Source organism: Phaenicophaeus curvirostris, chromosome 6 (genome assembly GCF_032191515.1).
Source record: "Phaenicophaeus curvirostris isolate KB17595 chromosome 6, BPBGC_Pcur_1.0, whole genome shotgun sequence".
Lineage (NCBI taxonomy): Eukaryota > Metazoa > Chordata > Aves > Cuculiformes > Cuculidae > Phaenicophaeus > Phaenicophaeus curvirostris.
The window spans coordinates 26,270,458-26,294,856 of record NC_091397.1 but is presented as its reverse complement, the minus strand read 5'-3'; the positions used below and the strand labels follow the sequence as shown (position 1 = coordinate 26,294,856).

General features: G+C 39.6%; 1 protein-coding gene across 6 annotated transcripts in view; it reads left to right on the top strand.

The window, feature by feature from the left end:
• Positions 1–578: 578 nt before the first annotated feature.
• Positions 579–24,399, top strand: part of SGCE (sarcoglycan epsilon) — a 34,259-nt gene continuing 10,438 nt past the window's right edge. For 2 of the 6 annotated variants that reach the window (XM_069859657.1, XM_069859655.1), the window contains exons 1-7: positions 579–742; positions 9,421–9,525; positions 13,426–13,548; positions 15,521–15,678; positions 18,517–18,589; positions 19,408–19,606; positions 21,379–21,541. In XM_069859657.1, the coding sequence (XP_069715758.1) occupies positions 580–742; positions 9,421–9,525; positions 13,426–13,548; positions 15,521–15,678; positions 18,517–18,589; positions 19,408–19,606; positions 21,379–21,541 (984 nt within the window). In that variant the 5' untranslated portion in view covers position 579. The remainder of the gene's footprint in view (positions 743–9,420; positions 9,526–13,425; positions 13,549–15,520; positions 15,679–18,516; positions 18,590–19,407; positions 19,607–21,378; positions 21,542–24,399) is intronic. The other 4 variants (XM_069859656.1, XM_069859658.1, XM_069859659.1 and 1 more) reach the window with 4 other exon arrangements.

The following is a 24,399-nucleotide window of genomic DNA, read 5'->3' as shown; positions in this document are numbered from 1 at the left end:
GAGCAACAAAGCTGGTGAAGGGGCTGGAGAACAGGCCTTATGAGGAACGGCTGAGAGAGCTGGGGTTGTTTAGCCTGGAGAAGAGGAGGCTGAGGGGAGACCTCATTGCTCTCTATAACTGCCTGAAAGGAGGTTGTAGAGAGGAGGGAGCTGGCCTCTTCTCCCAAGTGACAGGGGACAGGACAAGAGGGAATGGCCTCAAGCTCCGCCAGGGGAGGTTCAGGCTGGACATTGGAAAAAAATTTTCACAGAAAGGGTCATTGGGCACTGGAACAGGCTGCCCAGGGAGGTGGTTGATTCACCTTCCCTGGAGGTGTTTAAGGCACGGTTGGACGAGGTGCTAAGGGGCGTGGTTTAGTGATTGATAGGAATGGTTGGACTCGATGATCCGGTGGGTCTCTTCCAACCTGGTTATTCTATGATTCTATGATTCTATGAAGGACTTGGACAGGGGCAGGCGCCATCCCGTCCTGCCCCGCGATCACGTGCTCCGCTCCCCCACCCCGCCCCAAGATGGCGGCCTCCCGGCACGCCCCGCGGCACTGCCCGCGGCCGGGGCGGGGCGCGGCGGGGCCGGGGATGCGGCGGCGGCGAGAGGAGGAGGACGAGGACGGGGACGAGGACGAGGAGGAAGAGGAAAAGGAAGAGGAGGCGGCGGCGGAGCGGTGGGGAGCGATGCGGAGCCGCTCGGCGGGGCCATGTCCGCGCGGCGGGGGCGCCCTCGCCACCCTCCTGCTCACAGGTCGGTCGCGACGCGCGGGCCCCTCTCCCGCCGCCCCCGCCGAGCCCCGCGGGCCGCGCCGCTCGCAGAACGGGGCGGGGGGCTTTCTTGTCTCCCCTCCCCGAAAATCGTTTCCCGTCTCCTCGTCGAGCTGTGGCGGAATTAAGGCTGCGGAAAAAAGTGTGGGTCCTGCCCCCTCCCCGGTGCTGTCGTCGCTGGGCGTCGGGTTCGTCAGAGCGCAGGACGCGGGCTCGGGGCCCTCGTGGGGGTGTCCCGGCCCGAGAGCACCCGCACGGCAAGAAAGCCATTCCTTTAGGTTATTTAAGGGGAAAAGAAGGCTCCGAGGAGACCTTATAGCGACCTCCCGGTACCCGAAGGGGCTGCGGGAAAGCTGGGGAGGGGCTGTTCATAAAGGCTTGTAGGGATAGGACGAGGGGTAGTGGGTACAAACTGGAGAGGGGCAGATTTAGACTACACATAAGGAGGAATCTCTTCACTAGGAGGATCGTGAGGCTCTGGCGCAGGCTGCCCCATCCCGCCCCATCCCTGGAGGTGTTCAAGGCCAGGTTGGATGGGGACTTGGGCAGCCTGATGTAGTGGTAGATGTCCCTGCCTGTCGCAGGGGTGTCTTGGCACAAGATGATCTTTAAGGTCCCTTCTAACCCAAATTATTCTATGATTCTACACTTTCTCAACCTCAGAGGTCAGTGGTATGTCATCTGAAAGTGCTTCGTGTCTTCTCCTGTAACATCTAGGTATACTTGTTGAAGTGTATGGCTGTACTTGTCATAGCATGCTGACAGCAGAAGGGACACGAGCCATTGGAAATATTAAAGGTGCATTTAGCACCTGAGCATCAAGTAGTTCAATGTGTGGATAAAACTGCGTTTTTTAGATGCGAGATACTGCTTTCTCCTGCTGTGGAAATTCTTCTTGCCTCTTCTGTCTCCCTCTTCTAAGACCAGTTGTGGGATAGCAACCAAGAAAGAGCTAGGACAGTCATAGGATAAACCTTCAGTATCAACTAAGATGTTAAGATTAAAAAAAGTTCAACCGAAATTAACTTCTAGAAGCTGAGTTGTGAGCTACATGCTAAGGGAAGAGGTTTTAAGTTTTTTTAGTGTTAACTTTTCCAGCTTAAATTCAGACCTTTTTAAGCTTGGTTCAGTTGCCTTTCATTAGTTAAAGCAGCAGAATGCACAGTTTGAGATTAATGTAAAAAAGGAAACATGAACTTAAGTTCAATTCTCTTAAGTGATACCTATATAACATTTGGGGGACGTTGGTGGGGAGGGGAGGGCACTGATCTTTCTTTGAGCACCAGTGGTAGGACATGAGGAGATGGAATTAAGCTGTGTAGGGGGAAGTTCAAAGTGGACATTAGGAAAAGGCTTTTTGAGAAGGGTCATCGGTTACTGGAACAAGTTCCCCAGGGAAGTGATCGTGACACCAAGCCAGTCAGAGTTCAAGGAGCATCTGGATCATGCTCTTAGTCGTATGGTTTAGTTTCAGGTAGTCTTGCAAAGAGCAGGGAGTTGGACCTGATGATCCTTATGGGTCCCTTCCAGCTTGAGATAGGCTGTGATTCTATGATTTATTTTTCATCATGGTGGAGTTTTGTAGTATTTCCCTGAATTCAGGTGCAAGACAGTTCGTAGAAACTTAGTAGTAAAAACTGTCCCAGGAGCTCAGTTGAGCTCCCTTCTGCACCTCTTTAAGAAAAAAAAAAAAAACAAAACCAAAAAAACCCAACAAATCCCAAAACAAACTCCATTGTTTTCATGGTAGCATCTTCTTGCTTTCCCAGAGCTTGACATCTCAACTATGGCCATGTGAAAGAAATTCCAATCTGGACTGCAGGCTCTGAGGTGATCCACAGCCCTGCATAAATGTCCTTTCTGCATCCTGTTCTTAAGTAGACTACAGTGCTGAAGCATTACTTAACCAGGCAAACGGCATCTTAGAGACAAAGTAGAACATAAGAAGTAGTGCAACATCTGTAAATGGATTTCTTCTAGCTCTCCTCTACTAATAGAGATTAAGGAGGAACTTGGCTTAACGCTTTTTGTACTTCTTAAAGTTGTGTGAAACAAATAGTTAAACGCTTTTTGTAGGATGTTGTTTGCTGTTAGAAGTCAGAGTTATTGTATGCTGCCTGTGCTTCTCCCTGCACTCTGCATGGCAAAACATTAACTCAAAATCCAGGAATTTCAAGATATTTAACATGTGGAAGGCTGTAAGAGTGATCACAGAAGTCCAACATTTGCTCCTAGGGAGCTAATATAGTAGTCATATTGAAGGTTCTGAATCTCAAACACTAGATAATGGTAATTTTTCTCCACCACTAGAAAAAAATGTGACTTGTCATTGTTGTGAGAAGTTACTTTTAGGGTTAAACATTTCTAGTACAAACTAGGTGGTTGTTTGACTTGAGCTTCACAGTAACAAGATACGGCAGAAGTTTTACTACATTAAACTAGCAGGAGTGTCTAGTGTCTGCCATATTAGAGTTTGCAGACCAGTTAATTGCCTCTATATTCTGCTTCTGCAGAGAAAGTGTTCATCAAAATGTCGTGTGAATGACTGTGGTCCTTTTGTAGTTGCTGCACTATACTTCTACGCTTTGTCAGTGTCTCAGTTGTGCATGGAGCCACTGTTTTATCCCGGGAATAGGGAGTTGTAGTGCAAGTAAGTAATATTCGCCATTCCATACAACCGAGTCAAAATGGGGAAGGAGCTCATTAGTTCTCACTTGGGAAGCTGTGATTACATGGTCACATTAATTTGTCATAAAGCTGCACTGCTGCCAGAGAACATTCTTCTGCCCTTCCACAGCCAGGCATTTTTCACTGCTTCCCCTGTGGGCACTGAATAACTCATACAGTGATACTGTGAATTGGGTCATCTGGCTGAACAGTACTCTGCCCACAAACAAAAGTTGTTTGCTGAAATCAGTTTACTGTTCCGGACTGGCATGGGATCATTTACACTGATGTGCGCTAAGTGGCCAAGAATGTGCTGGGAATACCCCCCTTTCAGCAGGGCAGTAAAGTATACCGTAGTTTATAACAACTGTGAAATCCCAGACCCGGATGAGTATTTAGGAGACTGATTTAGATCCCTGGCTCGTCCTGTTCTCAGCTTCTCAGCCATGCACGCAGAGGGAGGTAGAACATTTTACAAATGATTGGCTCATTCAGTGTTTGCGAACTAATGCTCTAGTGTACCTGCCGTTTTTTCTTTGTGGGTGCAGTGATTAGGACGAAGAAAGCTTTTCTTCATACAGGGCTCTGAATCTCTGCCTGTGAAGATGGTGCCTGACAAGTTTTGGTACTAATCTGGCCCAGATCAATAAATAAAATCAGTTGTCAGTAAGTACTTGCTTGAATAAGTAATTATAGGAGGGAAAAGCTAGCCATTCCGTTAGTGTGCTTTTCGTTTCAGACGCGCATTATTTATGGGTAGTATTGTTTATGTGGAGACATTTTAGAGGTCCTAAAGCAAGACGAAAACAAGTCAGCTTTACAGCAGGAATTAATCTTCTAGATGTAAATTATTAAAGAGAGGCTTATTTTTGCTCCTTAGTGTGATTTTAGATTTGGTTAGAATTTCATTGAAGTTCTTCAGGAGTTACAGCCACCAAAGTAAAACTGCTTTTCAAGCAAGTAGTATCACCAAGAAGTGCTCTAACCTGAGAAAAGTTCTTGCATCACTGTCTTGCTGAAGTGTTTTCAGTGCAAACCGGAGTGCCACAGATGGAGAGGTGAAGGTATAGATTTCAGTGTTCACTGGTAAGTATTGCTGTGTTGGAATTAGCATGAACATGGTACGTAGGTTGAAAGTAGACATTGTTCTATTAACAGCATAGGCTATGGTGCACATTATGTAAACTAAAAATGTGTATTTATATAAAAATAGACTGTGTCTAAATGTTGTTATGATTGCAACACAAACCACCAAAATGCCTTTAAATGTAGATTATTTTTACTGGCAGTCCAAGCCACAAAGATGAGAAATGAACAATCTGGTGATCAGACGGAAATCTCAGTGTCTTGAAATCTATGACTTTTCTGGATTCCTTTAGTCTTTTAAATCCTTGTCCACCTCAGAAATGTGGAATATAATTGCAGGGATACTCTAATAATTCATTTCAAGAGATGATAATAACACAGGAGGTATCCTGAAAGAGCAGGCTTCCAGGGTGACCTGGCCATGCCCCTTGGTTACACCATCATCTTGGGGCTGGACCACAGGAAATAGCAGTGCTTTTCTCGCCTTTGTGGATGAGCTTATCTAACTTGCTTCTCTTGTCAGGCCTGCAATAGGAGGGAGAATGGTGGTGGGTAAATGTTACTATTAATAAAGCATAAGGCTTTTATTCTCCCAGTATATAATTTGCAGCATTCCCAACTATGCAGATGCTGAAGTTTGTTGGCGAGACTGACAAAATGCCTTATTCAATTACTCTTCTTGAATGATCTTGGAGAAATAATCAGATGTTAGAGTAAACAATGGGTGGCACAGAAACAGATAGGTAAACCGTTACCTACAAATGAACAAAGATGAGTAAGTGTAGAGCTTAGAAACATTTCTGAGTTTGTTTTGAACTTTTGCATAGTTATAATAAATGGAGTGCAGATGGACCTGAGCAATCCACGGTGGAGAACTAACACAAATTAATTCTTATTTCTTATGTAGAAGTTGTGGTTGAAGAGAATCTTATCTGTTAGAAAATACCCAGTCTTGATGTGAATTTCCACTGAGAGAATCCACTTTAATTAAGTACATTTACAAGGCTGGTTGCTTATGTACTGCGTATTAGGTAAGACGAACAGGTGTGGAGGTTGGAAGAAGAGAGAGAGTAGGTGGTGATGCAACTTCTGCCTTTGCTATTGGATGATGTGACCCACAGGGCATCTGTGTGCAGATGTCAGTGGGTCCTCAGCAACTAGTGGGTGCAAACTCTGATCTGCACTGTGGGCTAAGCACCTTGATACAGATGGTTGCTTTGGATGGTGTTTTGTTGTAACTCAATGGTGTCACTTTCTGTCTGTTCAGCTCTGCGGTTCTCAGTGGCCTGTTGGGAATCTGTGCTGTGTGTGGACCTGTGCTTCCAGCTCTGGATACAGGAAGGGCTTTGACCCAGATAGGATATGCAGTGGAGGGCTGCGAAGGTAGTTTTTTGGAGCCGGGTTGTATGGGGTAGAGAGTAAGGAGCCAAGTTTGTGGCATGAAGGTAGTGAGCATGTGCTTAGGTCAGGGTCTCAGGAGGAGGTGTGGGAGAGAGGGGAAAGGATGACTTTTGAGAAGTGGAGCTGTGTACTGCAGTAGTGGTGGGAAAGGTGGGCTTGAGATCCTCCTTCGAAGAAGCAGTAAGGAGTATAGGTAAGGGTGCAGGATGGCGTATGAATGTTTGACTTAAGTAAAGAAATGGAGAGCGTGAAGTTGGTCCATGATACCTAGGTCCTTTTTGGATTGTGAAGTAGGCAGAGATTGTAATGGATATCTTCTCTGTTAAATATTTTGCCCTTAAATATTAATACTCAAAACCTTTACATAAAAACTATGAAAATGTAATTAAAAAAGGAAAAATGGAATAAAATAATAAATATATTTTATATTTATAAAATTATACAAGTATAATAAAATAAATGTATTAAAGAATAAAATGTTAAAGGCAAATAAAAATAAAAAATTAAAGAAAATATAATTTTTTAAAAGAAAATTGCAAACACTGTAGATGTACCTCACCTGAGCAAGTACTTAAAGTCTCAGGCACAGAGCTGTGAGTTGCTCCTGCTGTTATAAGCACTTTTCGGTGCTCCAGCAACTGTGGCAACGTGTAACAAGCTGAAAAGCCTGACAGTATTAACATTTTTTTCAGTGTGAATACAAGGCTGGTTAAATTAGTTCTAAACTGTCTCTTTGATAAAATGCATGATTTGGATCCCTGCATTCTGTAGTATAAGACCTCTTTTGTCATCCTTTAATCGTATTCACAGATCTTCCCTGATCTTTCTTCACGTTGTCACTATGCTTCTTGAAGGCCCTACGTCAGTCATAGACACGGCACTTGAGCAGTGATCGAATCTGTGTCAAGGACAAAAATAAAATCTCCCTGCTCCTTCTTGATGTTGCTGTTCACCCATCAGTCATTCTAACCAGCCTCCTGCTGAAAGCTTCTGTTCAGCCAGTTATTATCTGACATATCTCCCTGTTTTTTCATCAGAGTTAAGCGTCCCTGAAGTGCTCGCTCTGTGGTGCATGTGTGACGCGCCTTCTTTGTTCTTGGATGTGCATTTACATTTTATTCTATTGAAGTGCACATCACTGTTCACCATTTCGCCAAACAATACAGGCTGTTCTGTGTTGATGGTGTATCATCTCCATTATTATCATCTCCTTGCCTTTTTTTTTACCTGCAGATTTTATCATTTTATGCATAGATACATATATCTATGTATATGCATAGCCAAATTGCATAAGCCAGTGCTAAAATCTTGTGAGGCTCACTAGAAATCTAACAAATTAACTGCCCAGTGGCTCTGTTCTCTTGCTTGAGACTGCTATTGCTGTGGTGAAAGCTGTTGAATAAGCAGTGTGCTCTTGCACCATTTCACTTTACACCTGTCATTTTAAGTCACAGAGATGGAGTTATATGTTTATATTAAAACATCATACTGTAAACCCTGGGATCTGAAAGTAGGCATAATGGTTGCTTTTCCAGTTCCCCTGTGAAATGAAGTGTAGGGTGGAAAAGTGCACAGGTAACCTCTTTAATCCCCATAGCTATACCTAGCATAACTTATGAACCCAAAACAAAGACACTGATAGATTGTATTTAAAAATACATCTGGGAACCCATCTTTCTTTCTTTTTTTTTTTTTTTTTAATTCCATTTAAACATGCCAGAATGATTTTGTATCTAGTTTCTCAAAGTGCTAGGTGACACGTTGTATATCTAAGGGTAAAATGCTGTTATTGCTGCATTTATCAGAAAAAAACTTCCAGGCTTATCAAGTGCCAGAAAAGATGCATTAAATCCTGGTTGATTGTGATAAGTATATTCTCCTCCATTTAGTAATTCAGTAATCAAATTTTGTCTTAATGGTTTCGCTTGCTGCTGGTTTGCTACTGTCAAGCCTCTGATTTCCCCAAAATATTGGTACAACTTTATTTTACCTTTCTGGAATTTCTTGATTGTTCCAAGAATTATAAAAAATGTACACTAAAGGTCATATGTGGTACTTACTTGGATAATCCCTAGGACGGTGTTATGTTAAAACTTACAGTGCCTGCAGATCAGTTCAGCAGGGAGAAAGTTGTCCTTGCAAGGAAGATATAAAACTGGATGTGAATAATACCTTTTTGTTCAATCAAATCCTCTCTATATATTGAACATCTAAAGAAATGTAACAGATTCATAGTTCAGAAATGTTACTTTGTTGGTGTGGTAATTTGAGCACATAATTTTTTTGTTACATTTCACCTCCAATTCTGTTTTGGGTGCTGTGAGTAGATTATCCTTAGTAAATGCCTCACTCGCGTAGGTTTGTTATTTGTGTATTGTGACTACTGCTTAAGCCAGACTTGCTTGACCTCCTAAACACTGTTTGGAGAATGTGATATCAGTAATGTAATAGCTGACCGGTATAACTGTGTCAGCAGAAGTTTCCTTGGGTGTTTAAGCTTCTAGTGTAAATGATATTTGTATGCTTTGAGTCTTTGCCAGTAATTGCTCATTTCTTCCTGGTGTACCTGAACGCAAGTACCACTACTTGTTTGTTTCTGATACTGCTGATACATCTTTTAACAGAGGTTTGCCATGAGTTCTCACTCCCAAACTATTTCTAAAAAAAGACTGTGAATTATGGCCACTTTCCCATTCGTAGAATCTGACTGCAGTTCCTTCCCTCTGTACTTTCAGTTGGCATGTAACTATATAAACAGCTGATACTTTTATTATTCATCACAGAAGAAAGGGAACAAAAGAACAAAAAGTGGGAGGTAAGGAGGGAGCTTTCTCAGGCAATTCTGCTGCTGGTGAAATGGAGCAGCTCCAAGTTGCTTTCTGTATCCTGTAATCATTTGCTCCTCACCACATTTAAGCCTTGCACCTTTGGCTGCATTGATCCAGCTGTTCTCGAGGTGAGTTCTGGCTGCGTGGGATGAAGACGACCATTTTTACTGGTTCTTTTTCCAAAACTGGTTATTGGTTAAGACTGTGAGGCAAGGTGATCAGCTCCATATGTCTTTATATCAACAAAGCAGCTTTATAATAAAAAAAAAGTTGTGCTCTTGATTGTATTACTTTCCCTATATATTATGCCAGTGAAAGTAACGTTAGATGTGGTTTTGCTTATATATGAGGTTTTGCCAGTGCAGTATCAGAGAATGTTAATCATCTTTATTGTCAGTACAATTACATCAGCAGAAGCATTTGCAGAGGCGCAAGCACTTAGTGCAAACTTAGCTTATTTGGGAAAAAAGTGTCAGAAAGATGCCTGTCAGGAAGATAATTATATATATATATACACACACACACATTCAGATCAGACACCACCTTTTTTTTAACCTGAAATTCCTAAACTCTGACTAAAACCAAAACCTGGTTTAGAAGGTATCTGGTCCTATCTGATACTTGGTTCATGAGAGTTCATCTGACTAATTTTTCTTTGCATTTGTTTTATTCTGAAAAGCTTTTTTGTTAAGCTCTGCTGATGGCAATAATGGAACAGTTAACTGGACGACTAAGCATGCCCACAGTTATATTATCAGCAGAAAAAAGGCTGTTGAGAAGAATGGTGAGTTTAGGTTGTAAATTTAAATCCCATATTGTTTCAGTCAAATCTGCTTTTAATATTACTCTTGCTTTTTCAGTCATGTCCTTGTTTTAGGGATAAGGTGCTATTTCAAGGTAAGTAATTTGGGAAATTTTACGTTTTTTCAATCTTTTAAACATTCACAGACCTGCGTGTCTTTGTGAGTCTTTCACAACTTTTCTTGTTCGTATAGCTTTGCTTGAAATAATGGCTGTTTGTAAACCTAATATTGCACATTTTCTTATAGTGGCTAGTTGCTTGGAGATACCTCTGCAGTTTGCTTAATACAATAACTTGTCTGTAACAATATAAAAAAAATTCATATACACATGTAAAAAGATTATTTTAGCATTGTTTTTGCAATTATGCAGAGAACATTGTAGCTATTGTACACTAGATGAGGAAGGGCTTTGCTCTGGTTGGCCATAAAGGCAGGCAATCTTTATTGGCCCCCAAATCAAGTTATTTCTGGGATTGTGCTTCATCTGCTAAAACAAAACGGGGAGATAACCCTTTGACATTCCCATATAATATTTCCAGGTGGATATTTTTCTGAAGATCGTAAACATACAGGCTTCAATCAACATGGTAAATGTGAAATTTCTATCGACAGTGATCATTTGCATCTGATAATGGGCTCTGGGCTGGAGGCTGATATAATCCCAGCTGAATTTCTAGCTGTGCCTGTGTCCAAGACCTACAAGGAGAACAGCTGGGACAGTTTCTGTACATGTTTCAAAAAGAGTGGTGTGTGTTTTCCAACCTTAAGTTCCCATTTAATTTACTTCTTTCCCAGTCTCCAGAACTTCATACCTTTCTGTGCAGTTATATCTTAGCATCTACATAAGGTCCTACAAGCGATCTGGAAATAAGAAAGAAGAAAAGAGTTCTGTTGAGGTAGCTGAAACTGTCTTTTTTTTTCTAGCAGGGTTCTGTCATGAGCCTATGTAGCTAAGATTTTTTTCTTGTGATCAGTTTTACAGAAGCCTTTCACCGTCCATGAGGTTTTTTTCTACCACAGGGAATTTGCCTAGGTAGCTCGCAACTGGCAGTCTGCTGTATTGGATTAGTATCTAGAAGTTGGTAAGTATAAACAGGTCACCTAAGATGATTAGACGTTCATCTCCAGTCTCAGGAAGTCTTGTGAAAATAATTATGAGTTTTAAAAGCTCCCGAAGAAAATAGCATTTCACTTGCTTCATTGTTGAGAAGCAGTGATTGCTGTAGTGGGCTGAAGAGTCATAATTTTCCTTCTGATTTTGAAGAATCTGCATGGGGAAAAAGAAAAATTCTTCTCTGCCAAGGAGGGGGCAAGAACTTTTGAGTTCTTAGTCTCCATATTTGTGTCATTACAGTGCTTTTGTCATTATAAGATAAAATAGGTTTGTGGGTTTCTTTCCTGCTGAGAGGTGTTTTTAGACTTCACCAAGATGACTGTTGTATAGCTGCATGAAATCCTGGTATGCTTACTTCAGCAACTGAGAATGTTTCATTGCTAGGAATGGGCAGGCATTTAGTGGTGGCAATAGATTTCCTCTAACAGACAAAAGAAATATGTTACATGTTATTTTTAAAGTGACTGCTGGCTCCTTCTTTCTTTCTAAGTCTGTTGCTCATGGAGAAAATATACATTACTTTTTGACTGAAATGGATTTTCATTGTAGAGTCAAAGCATCAGAAATGGAAAAATATGTCTTTCTAGATACTTGCCTCATTTTCAGCCAGCCACCATATTTTTGCTAGCTTTTCTGCTCTATTAATGTCAGAAATTAATTTTTCATATTTTCTTGAAAATCTTTTAAAGGAAATTAATTAGTTTCCTTATTCTACTTCTAGCTCATTCATAGAAGTAAGTGCAAAAGTTTTTTGGGTCATCAGTATACCAATTTTAATTATACAGATCAAATAGCTGTGTTATTGTACTTAAATTAGACTACATAATTAAAGTAACTGATTTATTAACTACACAAAATTGTAATAAACTATTTAAATTTCAGGATACATTTTATATTTATCTTTAAAGTACAATTATTACATAGATATTCTGTTCATCACTGTGTTAAAAGTAGTTTCCAAAAGTGGGAAAAAGCAACTTCCGTGGCATTTGATCAAGGGTAAATCCCGAGCTTGAAACTATTATGCTGCAACATTGGGCTTTGAAGAGTGGGAAGTAGCGAACTAAATGTAGAAGTCTACATTACGGATTTCTGTATCTCCTCTCACCTACCTCTGCTTTCAGTGGAGACCTAGTGTGTGTAGTCGGGAATCTAGGACATGATTCATCTCATTTTACAGGAGAAATCAAATTAATCAACCCCTTGAAGCATCTGTTTCTTCTCCACTGACTATAAAAGGAGCCTGACTAACTCAGTGGTGGATGTTGTTTCTGTAGGCATCTAAAATTAGGTGAGATAGATACCACACAGAGTACGTGGTGCAGGGGATGGAATGTCTGTGATTAATGCCTAATTAATAGTGGCTTTCTAAGTGGTTCTCGAGTAAAAGGGTTGGCATAATGATAAGGCTGGGGAAATTATACCAGGATTAGAAAATTACATGAACTTGATCCACATTTCAAATGATCTTGCTTATTGATCCAAGTGTTGAAATGATCCCTTTTATCTTCTCAGAGTTATAACTTTGTTCCTAGGAATTTGTTACAAGGACTCTGTAGTCTCTTTCAGAGTTGCTCTTCCCCATGAAAGGACCTCCATGTTGTACGGCCTGTAATCTCTGTTCAAAGATGTGGCTTCTCAGTTTAGAAAGCGAGTCAGGTAGCTGTCTATCTCTTCATCTGTGACTTCTTATCTTTGTTTGCCACCTGTGTAACTCTCATCTCATTGACAAAGTTTATCAGCAGTGATTGATTCTTTCAGGGCATTGACTTAAAATTCAGTAGTAACATGGAACAGTAATATGACAGTCAGTCCTGTTAAGACACCTTGAGAAACACCTAGTAGATCAGTATACTCCATTTATACTTAAATTTTGAAACTTGTCAGTAAAGTGGTTTCTTATCCATTTAGTGTATCATAATGATTTTATTCTTCTAATTAAAATGTACATATAGTACTGCATCAAGTGTGTTATACCTAAAGAAGATTTGGCTTTATCAACTAAATTTATCACTAGGTGAAATATAGCTTATTGTTTTTACTTATGTTCGTTGTTCTGAATTAAGTTTCCTTTAGGTTTTTAATTCCAAATCCTGTAAAATATGGCTTCAGTTTTTTGTTTGGAATTGGAGACACCTGGGTGCTGTATAATTCCCCATGTCCTTCTGTTTTATCTTTCAATACAAGTATAATGTCTTCAGTAATAAGCTTTCTAACCAAATCTTTCTATGTACATTATCCAAACCTGCTGGTCTAACAAAGTCTAGTTTTAAGAACTCTTAGAAATCCTCAGCTGGAGTGAATTGTTTTGTCAAGAAGAAAGAACTGAAAAATAAACCATTTCCATTCCTCATATTCCTTATTTTTATGTAGAATATCAAGAAAACATGATTGTATTGTTCATTTAATGTATTTTTATTCATGTAATACTACAAATAAACTAACTATAAAACTACAATAGCTTTCCTTTTTTTTTTTTTTGAATTGTGATAAATATAAAGAGCTTATACAACTTATGATATCCTAACGTGGCTGGTTTTGTTTATTGCAATGCTGGAAGGGATACTTTTGGGGAAAGAGAGAGCTTGCTCTGCGTTCTGTTCTTAAATCTGTGCAACCTTATAAAACACTTATTAACAGGTACCTAATATTTGTTGCTTTCCTTCTCCCTCATGCCAACACTGCTGTTGAAATGCATGCTGTATTATCTAAAGCATGTCTGATTTTTGCTTTTTTTCTATCTCTTACCTTTCCTTCTGCTTTTCAGTGTACACGATTCTGTCTAAGGTGCACTCTGATCGGAATGTATACCCTTCTGCTGGAGTTCTTTTTGTTCATGTTTTGGAGAGAGAGTACTTTAAGGGGGAATTTCCTCCTTACCCAAAGCCTGGTATGGGATGCTATGGTATTCTGTCCTATATAAAAATGTAGAAGAAAAAACATTTTAGAAAATTCAGGTCTATTTAGCATACTGTGCACTTCAACATATAACGTACAAAGGACAGTTTTTAGTTTCTATTGAAATATCTTCAAATGAAATAAAATATGTGGTCCTACAAGTTTAAAATGTTGTGGTTTGTTATCATTTGTGAAAGCTGCATATAATTGTGTATTGTGATAAATGTACTTAATGGTTTATGGAGGCTAAATAACAGGTATCCGAGATTAGGAAATACACATTTTCTTTGCTTCTGCATTAAATACGTAAATGTGGAAGTTGAATAATTATGCCTGTTAAAAATGCAAATATTTGGTCACTGTTTCAGACAGTATGCATTGGGCTATATGCAGTAGCACTTTGAAAGCATATAGTAAACTTGAGGCAAAATAGAAGATTAAATCAAATAGGAGACTATGTCATGATGTTTTCTGTCATTTTGATTTCATTGGGATTTCTTTCATTGTGATTTCCTAAGTACGGTGTTTCAATGTACGCTTAAGTAAAGCTAAAGGATCGATCATTAGCAGGTTAAAATATGTATAAGCAGTCTAGGGGGTGGGAAGAGGAGGAGAGGACATTATACCCCACAAGTTTATTGACAATGAAAAGGAATAATAAATATATAAATATATAAATATATCCTAATTTTATGAGTATAACTATCTTATTTTCCTATAAAAATAGAAAAAGCCTAAAAGCCAGTACAGTGCACACATAGCAAAACTGTTTTCATTTATAAGCTTTTGAACTGACCTGAGAGTACTATTTTGAAAACTCATTTTAAACAAAAATCAAGCTTCTGTTAGCATTGGCTAAATTTTTTCATGAATAAAACCAAATGTTTTAAAAATTTGCTCTCCTTATAAAATGTTTTTCCTGCCATGTGTACCTGAGTCTTCAATTCAGGTGACTGGCAGAGTGGAGTTCACGGCTGTCCCAGTTTTCTCACAGTTTTGGCACCTAGGTGGGAGGAACCTGGAAAGTCGCTTTGCACCCTGATGCTGGTTTGGTGTGGTTCTGGTCCCTTTTATCCACAGCCGGATGTGTAAATGCATACCTGAAACCTAAATACCCCTTGGCAACAGGTCTCGGTTTCTTTGTTCCTCTGAGGAGGAGATGAGCTGCTCGCTCTTCATTGGGCTCGGTTTCTCCTTTCAGTGCCAGCCTGCCTGCTACCTGCTCTTGTCCCTTGTCCTACAATGCTGTTGCCATTTTCAAGCTGAGTTGGAGGAGCACAGTGCAGAGGTATCTGCATAGGCTGACTTCACTTACAAAAGCTAAAATAAACTGAATTCAAATCCAGACTGTAAGTGTATCAATAACACCCACAAGAACTTGGGGGTCTTTTAGAGATTGCATCTGGCCTGTTGTTTTTGATAGCAGTGGATCTATTTGTTCTTTGAAGAGAAATTACTGCCAGGGTGTTGGTGCTGAAGACCTGTGTGTATATCCTGATGCTAACAGAAGCTTTCAGGCATTGATGATTACGCAGTCACTCTTTACAGTCAGCCTGGGTGCATTGAGTTTCTGCAGCCATCATTAAAAACATAAATAAAAGAAAGATGTTTTGGAATTAAAGGACTGAGACCTTTGTGGTGTTGTCAGAAAGGAGGTTAGATGCTTCAGTTCTAGGTGGAACTGAGCTCTGAAAATCAGACCTATTAGCTGATGAGCATGAGCGCTCAGTTAGCCAGAGCTAACTCTCTCTGCACTTAGTTACACTTTTCAGATACGAATTTCTTAATACCTAGTAGGAGTTTACATATTTCTGATATGATACAGGTTAGCAATATTGGTTTTTTTCCTCTTTGGAAAAGTTTACAAAACTTGAAGTCAGAATAAGACTTTCTAGCAGAAATGTCAAAATCAAAGCATATATCATTTTCTTGTAAATATTCTAATATAATTTTTTCTTATCTAGGTGAAATAAGTAATGATCCTATAACATTTAATACCAATTTAATGGGTTACCCTGACAGACCTGGATGGCTGCGCTACATACAAAGGACTCCATACAGTGATGGAGTGTTGTATGGCTCACCAACTGTAGAGAATGTGGGCAAACCAACCATCATTGAGGTATTTGCTTTTAAAAGTTGGAAAAGATGTGTTTTATTTTAGACTATAAGATTCGAAACTGTCAACAAGTATTACCTCTTATTTTCATCAGGTTAGTTAAAAAAAAAAGATTATAAGGCAAGGACAGGGATTTGCAACATGAACATTTTCTCTTAAGTATCATTATATCCTCTTAAGGTAAAAGCCAGGCTGTATGACGTTTCATGTTTTACTTTTTACGTATAACTAGTAAATAGCAATAAGTGGCTAAGCTTAGTATTCTGAGATGCAACACCTTTTCATTCTTGACCTTTATCTTGCTAAGCTGCATTTCATTTCAGTAAATTATGAATATATTAAAGTTTTGTTGAAAATACATGGCAAAAACCTTTGTAAATAACCGTTCTTGAAGAATTCTGAACTTATTAACATTCAACCCTAAGTATGGGACAGACTTTTCCCCACTGGAAAGTACAGTGCTCAGTCAGTAAACAGGTTTGGGGGTTTTGGTGTTTGTTCTATTTTTTTAAGTTATTTTTCGTCAAATATTCTCTGGTTCTGTATGAATGTTTATTGGTAGATTTTAATTAGCACTTAAATGTATTTAGTTCTATTATTATAAGTGTAACAATGACAAAACCTACTACTTTATTTTTGGCAACTAGCTATCCAAATATTTAGAAGCACTAATTATTCATTGAGCAGCAATTGAAATAGAAAAAGGACTATATTTTTTGCCACGTATATCATAGCAGATGGAGTCAGACACCGTGAAGGTCACAGTGTTAAGGAGAAATCTGCTCATTAACTCGCCCCAGCCACTTTGCTGTTTCAGCAGTCCATTTGTCTTAAACCTTTGATGAGGTTTTCTTTTTTCCCTAAATTGCACTTGATACAATTTTTCTTCCTCAAGAATGACATCTCTAAATGTTAATTTATACTGTATATCATTTTACCCATGCTTAATTTTATATACGTGGTTCACTTTTGATTTCAGTGGGACTAATCACATCTGTAAAATTAATCATGTGCAGAAGTACTTGCAGGCTCAGCTTGCTGTAGAGGAAACCATTATTTTCAATTGCCCTTTTTTAAGTGGCAAGTGCTTTTAGATACTAGGATCTACATCAAGACCTCTCTTGTAAGCATGACCCCAAGCCTGTGTTTGAACTAAACCTTGCCTAGCATGCAAATTAATTCCCTTGCAATCCCACTCTCAGATGTGGCTTTTGAATTAATTCTGTAGTATGTGAGGAGGTCCGATTGCATTTGATCCACTTCCAAGTGCCATCTGAGAGGTGTGCTGTATGTTCCCAGCCTGAATTTAACTCAAGTCATAATTCCTGAGGTGATGTCATGGGTAGGTCAGTCAACTGGAGGAGACAGTGATTAGAAGAGCCTAACATTATAAATAGCACTGCAATAGAGCAAGTAGTGTTCCTGAGCTCAAACTCCTTTGAAAGCTGCGCAAAGACAGTTTGTGCGTGCAGGACTATTCAGTACAGAGGCAATCGCTACCACCATCATTATTACTTGGTACTGGTGCATGGTCCACACTGGCGATGCTCACTGCAGGGGTGCAGACTTGGGGTGGGTACTGTCATGTTCCTGTATAAATGTACAACCAGAGAGTTAGGGTTTTGGAAATAACCCTTGGAATTTGGAAAAATTTGGAAATTTTTTTTGAAATAACCCTTGGGAAAATTAACAAGAGTCGAGAATCGGAAAAATCTCAAGAATTTATTTTCCATTACTTTTGTAATGAAATTTACATTATGTACAATGTAATTGTGTCAGGTAAGCTTTTCCTGTGCACTTAAATGAACCTGCATTTAAACCCTTCAAAGAAGTACAACGTATGTCCCTTCTGTTTATTTTAATGAACGTCACAGTGGTTTGTAGCTCCATTTGCTGATAAGCAACATAGTTCTGTCACTACTGACACTCCTCTGCCTCTCCTTTGTCCCTGAAATAAATGAACTAAAGTCTAAAATTAGGAAGAGAGTTCATCTTTTTCAGTTTGTTTCATGAAAGATTTATTACCTCATAGGGAAAAATGTAGTAGAGAAAATAATACATTCTCTATTTCTTATTAATGAGCACTTAATCATAGTACAACTTTGGAGTGCAGTCACCTCTGAGGAGTAACTGCTAGAGTAAGTGCTAGTTTCAGGCATCCTGTACATTTAAGGTACAAGATTGTTGTCCTTTCATAATTTGATCACAAAGGTATAAGTTTCCAAAAATAAATCGTAAATGTTGCATCTACCTACTAGTTTTCAGTGCCCCTACAGTTAAAGATTCCATTTTAAAAAAAAACCCAACCCCTTGTGCTGGGGCAATGCTTGTGAATCTGTTCATGGAGGATGACTTCACTGGGGCTTAAACTAAACCCCAGTCCCACAGATTAGGATTGCTGGGATCCTGACACCCTTTCCTTTAAATATCTCCAACTAGTTGAGTTCCCTAGGAGCTATCAAGGAATGTAGATCTTGGAGTATTGATGGAGGAGGGCTGGATGGTGGGACAGGGTCATGGAGAAACCAGTCATTGCTTGTGGTTGGTCTTAAATCAAAGATAGCAGAAAAGGAAGGATACACATGTATGACAGAGCACTTCTGTCTGGACCAAAATATATTATTTGCACATATATCCCTTGGATAATTGTATTTGGCTGCAGACTGGTTGAGAAAATACCAGGAGCCTGACTTGAAGGTAGTACTGCATCTAGGAAATAGACCATGTGTTTCAAATTTTATATTAATGAATGAGTATATCAGGTGATAGGTATTTCTAAATGATCATTTTAATTTTCATTGAGGTTTCATTTACCTGATTTTCATATCTTTTTCTCTCTAGATCACTGCATATAATAGGCGTACCTTTGAGACAGCAAGACATAATTTGGTAATTAATATAATGTCAGCTGAAGGTACGTACAGAAAATAGTTTCTTGTGCTTTGAACTGAATAAGCAAAGCCATCTTATGGGCTTCTCTTCTTTTAAGTTAAGAAATACTGTAAAATAGTTAATCTGCCATATATCAAGCCAAATATAGGGTCACAAAAGGGAAGTAAGGGAATCTTCCCTGTTTTGATCCAATTTGATACTTTTATTTAGATTAATTCTGTCAGGCAGGATTGTTCATAAAAACAGTCTGTTTGCTTTTTTTTAATTAATTAATTTGATCCCCCCCACCCTGTCTTTTCAAATGGACCTTCCATGAAGGATTTTACTCTCTTCTTGCATATTTAGTTCTTAGTTCTGCTTGTTCTTTATGCAGAGAAAATTGTATAGGAAAGTTCAGGAAACAATAGATTATGACATATGTGGATGTTTGTGCCCTTAAAATTAGTAGTTTTCATCATATTTACATATTTTTAGTCTGGAGTATTGCAAGTTGGAGTCTGTTGTCACTGCAGCTCGGTTTTGACCCCCAAGTTAGCCAGAATGTAATTTTATCCATTTAGTGAAGATTTACCAGCTGAGACTCTTTTCACTCTAGTCCACGTCCACTCCTTCACCTTCCAGTTGTTTTTATAAACAGCCAATGGTTTCCAGCCTAAGGAACAGCTAATGGTACTAGCTATCTAGTTCAGCATAATCACATTACGTTCAAAATGAGCTAGTTCAAATACAAGAATTTTGGAAAGGTGTGTCCATCTTGGGTATTACATTAATCATTACTTCAGATTCTTTGTTATGGAGCCTGTGTTAAAGGCAAAACTCTTCCTTTCTCATCACAACTAGATTTTCCTTTACCATATCAAGCGGAGTTCTTCATAAGGAATATGAATGTAGAAGAAATGTTAGCAAGTGAAGTTCTTGGCGACTTTCTTGGTGCAGTGAAAAATGTGTGGCAGCCAGAACGCTTGAATGCTATAAACATTACTTCAGCCCTTGACAGGGGCGGGCGAGTTCCACTTCCTATTAATGACATGAAAGAGGGGTAAGCATATGTGTCCGTCTAATGTTTCTGCTTTACTCTTTTTTTTTCTTTTTTTTTCCTTTTTTTTTCTTTTTTTTTCTTTTTTTTTTCTTTTTTTTTTCTTTTTTTTTTTCTTTTTTTTTCTTTTTTTTTTCTTTTTTTTTTTCTTACAGAAAAGCTTAATGTTTTTCTAGGTTTTCTAGAAACTTTGCAATTGCTGTTTTGTAGTTTGGAATTCAATATGAGAAGTTCGCTGATGTTCCAAACCCTTGTGATACCATGTGTTTATTGTGTTAGATACCATTTCAACAGGTGACAGTTCCTATACATTGATTTTGATATCCAGGGAATACTAATGAATGCCATGAATTATAAAACAGTTGGTAGGAAATATGCTTATTGTGTAGTTCCAGTCTTACTTCTCAAGGTCTGGTAGAGCAGAGGTTACAAAGACACTTAGATTTCTAAGAGCATTTAATGTGTAACAGTGTAATTTGTAGCTCTACTTTTACTTAGTGCAACTTAATTACCTGCTTCAGGAGCACTGTGGACTTCTCTCTAAAAGTGATAAGCTGAGGTATCTGGCAAACTTAGGTTACTCAGTGTAAACTGCAAGCATGCACTATTTCCAGTTATGATTTGTAACCGTAAATTCTGTTCTGAAATATGGTACTTCACTTAATAAACCAATAAGGATTCAGTCTTGCCAAAATGTGGCTGTGGTAGTGCTTTTCCATGGCAAAAATAGAGACGCCTTGTTATTTTTAGATATTTTTAGATATTTTTAGATATTCTTAGATATTTTTAGATATTTTTAGATATTTTTAGATATTTTTAGATATTTTTAGATATTTTAGGGTCAAATGATACCTAAGAGAGTTCAAAATCTGAGATGTGTGCAGAAAACATTGTTTCAGAGCCCTTTTGTTGCATCTGGAGTTTCTGAGCACATCTGAAGAAGGGAAGCAACTTCTGCACTAGCCAGAATAATAGCAGAGCCACTTAATACAGGTGACTACATTTTGACCATTTAGTTAAATAATGCTCAGTATACCAAATGACAACCAGGACGTAATTTCTCCCACAAGATCTGTTGATACATTATTACCTGGTGCAGCAGACTGTATTTTCAGTAGCATTCTACATATTTAAATATGAAAATGAATAATACCACTAACACAGAAGCCCTTATTTTATGTACTGTAGTGCTAAATGAAGTATTACCTTTACATTCAGCTTTCAGTATTCTGCATATTTTGTTGGCAGTGCATAGCTGTGGTACTGAATCTTTTAGGAGAAGCTGGAAATTTTGGCATGTTTGCATTAGTAGTAGGCTTACAAAGAGCTAGTCCTTGTGAATTTTATTTCAAAACATGTGAAGAAACCCTATAAAAATACTATGCTGAGCAAGACTGAAGGTTTCCTTAAGATAAAATTATACTATTTCAATGTAATTTTCAAAAGTAGAAGTGATTTACTTACATGAGGCACCTACACTTGAAGCTCTGTGACTTCACAGAAGTTGACAACTCTGATGGTAATTAAACATTTATTTATGCAGCAAAATGGACTACATTGTAATAAGTATCGTAACAAAATCTTTTGATTTCAGTCAGTTATTCATACGCTTAGATAAAATGTATTGTCAAATAATTTTAAGAAGTAATTTTTGTTTTTAAAACACAGCTGAATGTTACTGTCAACAGTGATAACGTTTGGAAGAGTACATCATTGTCCTTTGGGGATTTGGGAGAGGTATGCTTGATAGTCATCACTCCATTTTTGTTCTGCAGTGTCTATGTTATGGTTGGGGCAGATGTTCCATTCTCTTCATGCTTACGAGAAGTGGAAAACCCACAGAATCAGCTGAGATGCAGTCAAGAAATGGAGCCTGTAATAACCTGCGATAAAAAATTTCGTACTCAATTCCATATTGACTGGTGTAAAATCTCTCTGGTGAGTTATTTTTTTATTATTCCATAAGAATGTACAGGAATAGTATTTTATGCCAGACATGATAGAAGTAGAAGTTTTGGTAGCCTGACCAGACAACTCTGCCAAATTCCTCTTTGTCACAGAATCATGGAATGGTTTAGTTTGGAAGGGACCTTAAAGATTGTCCAGTTTCAATCCTCGTGCTGTGGGCAGGGACACCTCCAACCAGATCATTGCTCAAGGCCCCATCCAGCCTGGCCTTGAATCATAGAATCATAGAATAACCAGGTTGGAAGAGACCCACTGGATCATCGAGTCCAACCATTCCTATCAAACACTAAACCATGCCCCTTAGCACCTCGTCCAACCGTGCCTGAAACACCTCCAGGGAAGGTGAATCAACCACCTCCCTGGGTAGCCTGTTCCAGTGCCCAATGACCCTTTCTGTGAAAAATTTTTTCCTTATGTCCAGCCTAAACCTCCCCTGGCGGAGCTTGAGGCCGTTCCCTCTTGTCCTGTCCCCTGTCACTTGGGAGAAGAGGCCAGCTCCCTCCTCTCCACAACCTCCTTTCAGGTAGTTGTAGAGAGCAATAAGGTCTCCCCTCAGCCTCCTCTTCTCAAGCCTAACAACCCCAGCTCTCTCAGCCGTCCCTCATAAGGCCTGTTCTCCAGCCCCTTCACCAGCTTCGTTGCTCTTCTCTGGACTCGCTCCAGAGCCTCAACATCCTTCTTGTGGTGAGGGGCCCAGAACTGAACACAGGATTCAAGGAGCAGTCTCACCAGTGCAGAGTACAGAGGGAGAATAACCTCCCTGGACCTGCTGGTCACGCCGTTTCTGATACAAGCCAAGATTCCATTGGCCTTCTTGGCCACCTGGGCACACTGCTGGCCCATATTCAGTCGACTGTCAACCAACACACCCAGGTCCCTCTCCTCCAGGCAGCTTTCTAGACAGACTTCTCCTAGTCTGTAGCACTGCACAGGGTTGTTGTGCCCCAAGTGCAGGACCTGGCAATTGGCCTTGTTAAACCTTATGCCGTTGGTGTCAGCCCAGTGGTCCAGCCTGTTCAGATCCCTTTGCAGAGCCTCCCTACCCTCCAGCAGATCAACACTTCAGAATACTTCAGAATACTTCAGAAGTCATAGATGCCCCATCCCTGGAGATGTTCATGACTGACTAACATTATTTTCCATCTAGCAGACACACTTAAGATTGTGAAAGGGTTTTGGTTTTCATGGTAAATTCTGTTAGAGTTGAGTACCAGTGAGACCACCCTATTTGTTTTCGCTGGCAGTGATTTATATAAATGGAAAGAGAACTTTAGTACTTACAGAACTAAAAGTAATGAGAGATTTATGTAGGTGTAGTTCATTAATTCAGTATGCTAATACTGCTAGTTTTGCTTGCTTTCCTAAAAAGTGTGTGTCTATATATACATTTTTGCAAATACTGAGTCAACAACACTGAGCAGTTAAATAGTATTTCTCTGCTGTTAAAAAAAATTCTTTCTGAAAATCTTCTAAAACATATTTCATGTTCAAAATGAGCCTTTTAAGGTTATGTTTGTGTAGTTCTGGTAAGGAAAATCAAGAAATGATACAGTACTGGGAGAGAATGTTGCAGATGATCTGTACTCCGCACTGGTGAGACCGCACCTCGAATCCTGTGTTCAGTTCTGGGCCCCTCACCACAAGAAGGATGTTGAGGCTCTGGAGCGAGTCCAGAGAAGAGCAACGAAGCTGGTGAAGGGGCTGGAGAACAGGCCTTATGAGGAACGGCTGAGAGAGCTGGGGTTGTTAGGCTTGAGAAGAGGAGGCTGAGGGGAGACCTTATTGCTCTCTACAACTACCTGAAGGGAGGTTGTGGAGAGGAGGGCGCAGGCCTCTTCTCCCAAGTGACAGGGGACAGGACAAGAGGGAATGGCCTCAAGCTCCACCAGGGTAGGTTTAGTCTGGACATAAGGAAAAAATTTTTCACAGAAAGGGTCATTGGGCAATGGAATCGTCTGCCCAGGGCGGTGGTTGGCTCGCCTTCCCTGGAGGTGTTTAAGGTGTGGGTGGATGAGGTACTGAGGGGCATTGCTTTTAAAGAAAAACTGCCTCGTTCTCAGAAAACTAAAGGGTTCCCATTCCTCCCCACATTTAGCCTTATTCCCACATTTAGCTTTTATTCGTACAGAAGGATAGGATAGAATTCAGAAAGGTGTTGAGAAATTAGAGGAATAGCCTTAGGAAAGAGGGTGAATTGCAAAGTAGCAGCAGAGGAGTAGAGCACTAATGCAAGAATAATCAGCAGTACCCATGCAGAATGAAGAGCAGCTGGTTAGGAATACTACTCCAGAAGAAAGTTCTGATGGTAACAGTGGCTCATAAACTAATCATGAAGCAGCATTGTTGTGCTTTTTTGAGAAAAGCAAAGATCACCCTGGGATGTGTAACAGGAACAGGCTCTCAGAGAAGCCTAATTTTCTTCTGCAACCCTAACACAACCTTATGGAACTCAGCATTTGTTTTGGCAGTGTGCTGAGAACACTGAATTTAAACACATTTAGTAGTGTTTACTGTTGTCAGCAGCATTGCTGCTGTATGCTGTAACCTGGTGCATCAAAGGGAAAAGGGAGACAATCTTCCCTCTATCTCATCACAGTCCGTTTTTCACGAGGCAAGCTGAGGGGCAGGAAGCCCTCTGAGATCCATGGTCTGGGAGGGAGTTGAGCTCTGTTTCCCATAACCAGAACATAGACCAGTGAGTGAAAACACAACCATCTTATGTTCTTCCACTGATGATGGTGGTGGTTAGCACCTAAGTCAAAGAGTGGATATAAGTTTGTGGGTCCCAGATTCTGAAAAGAGGGCAACGTAATACCTGCTTCCTCTTA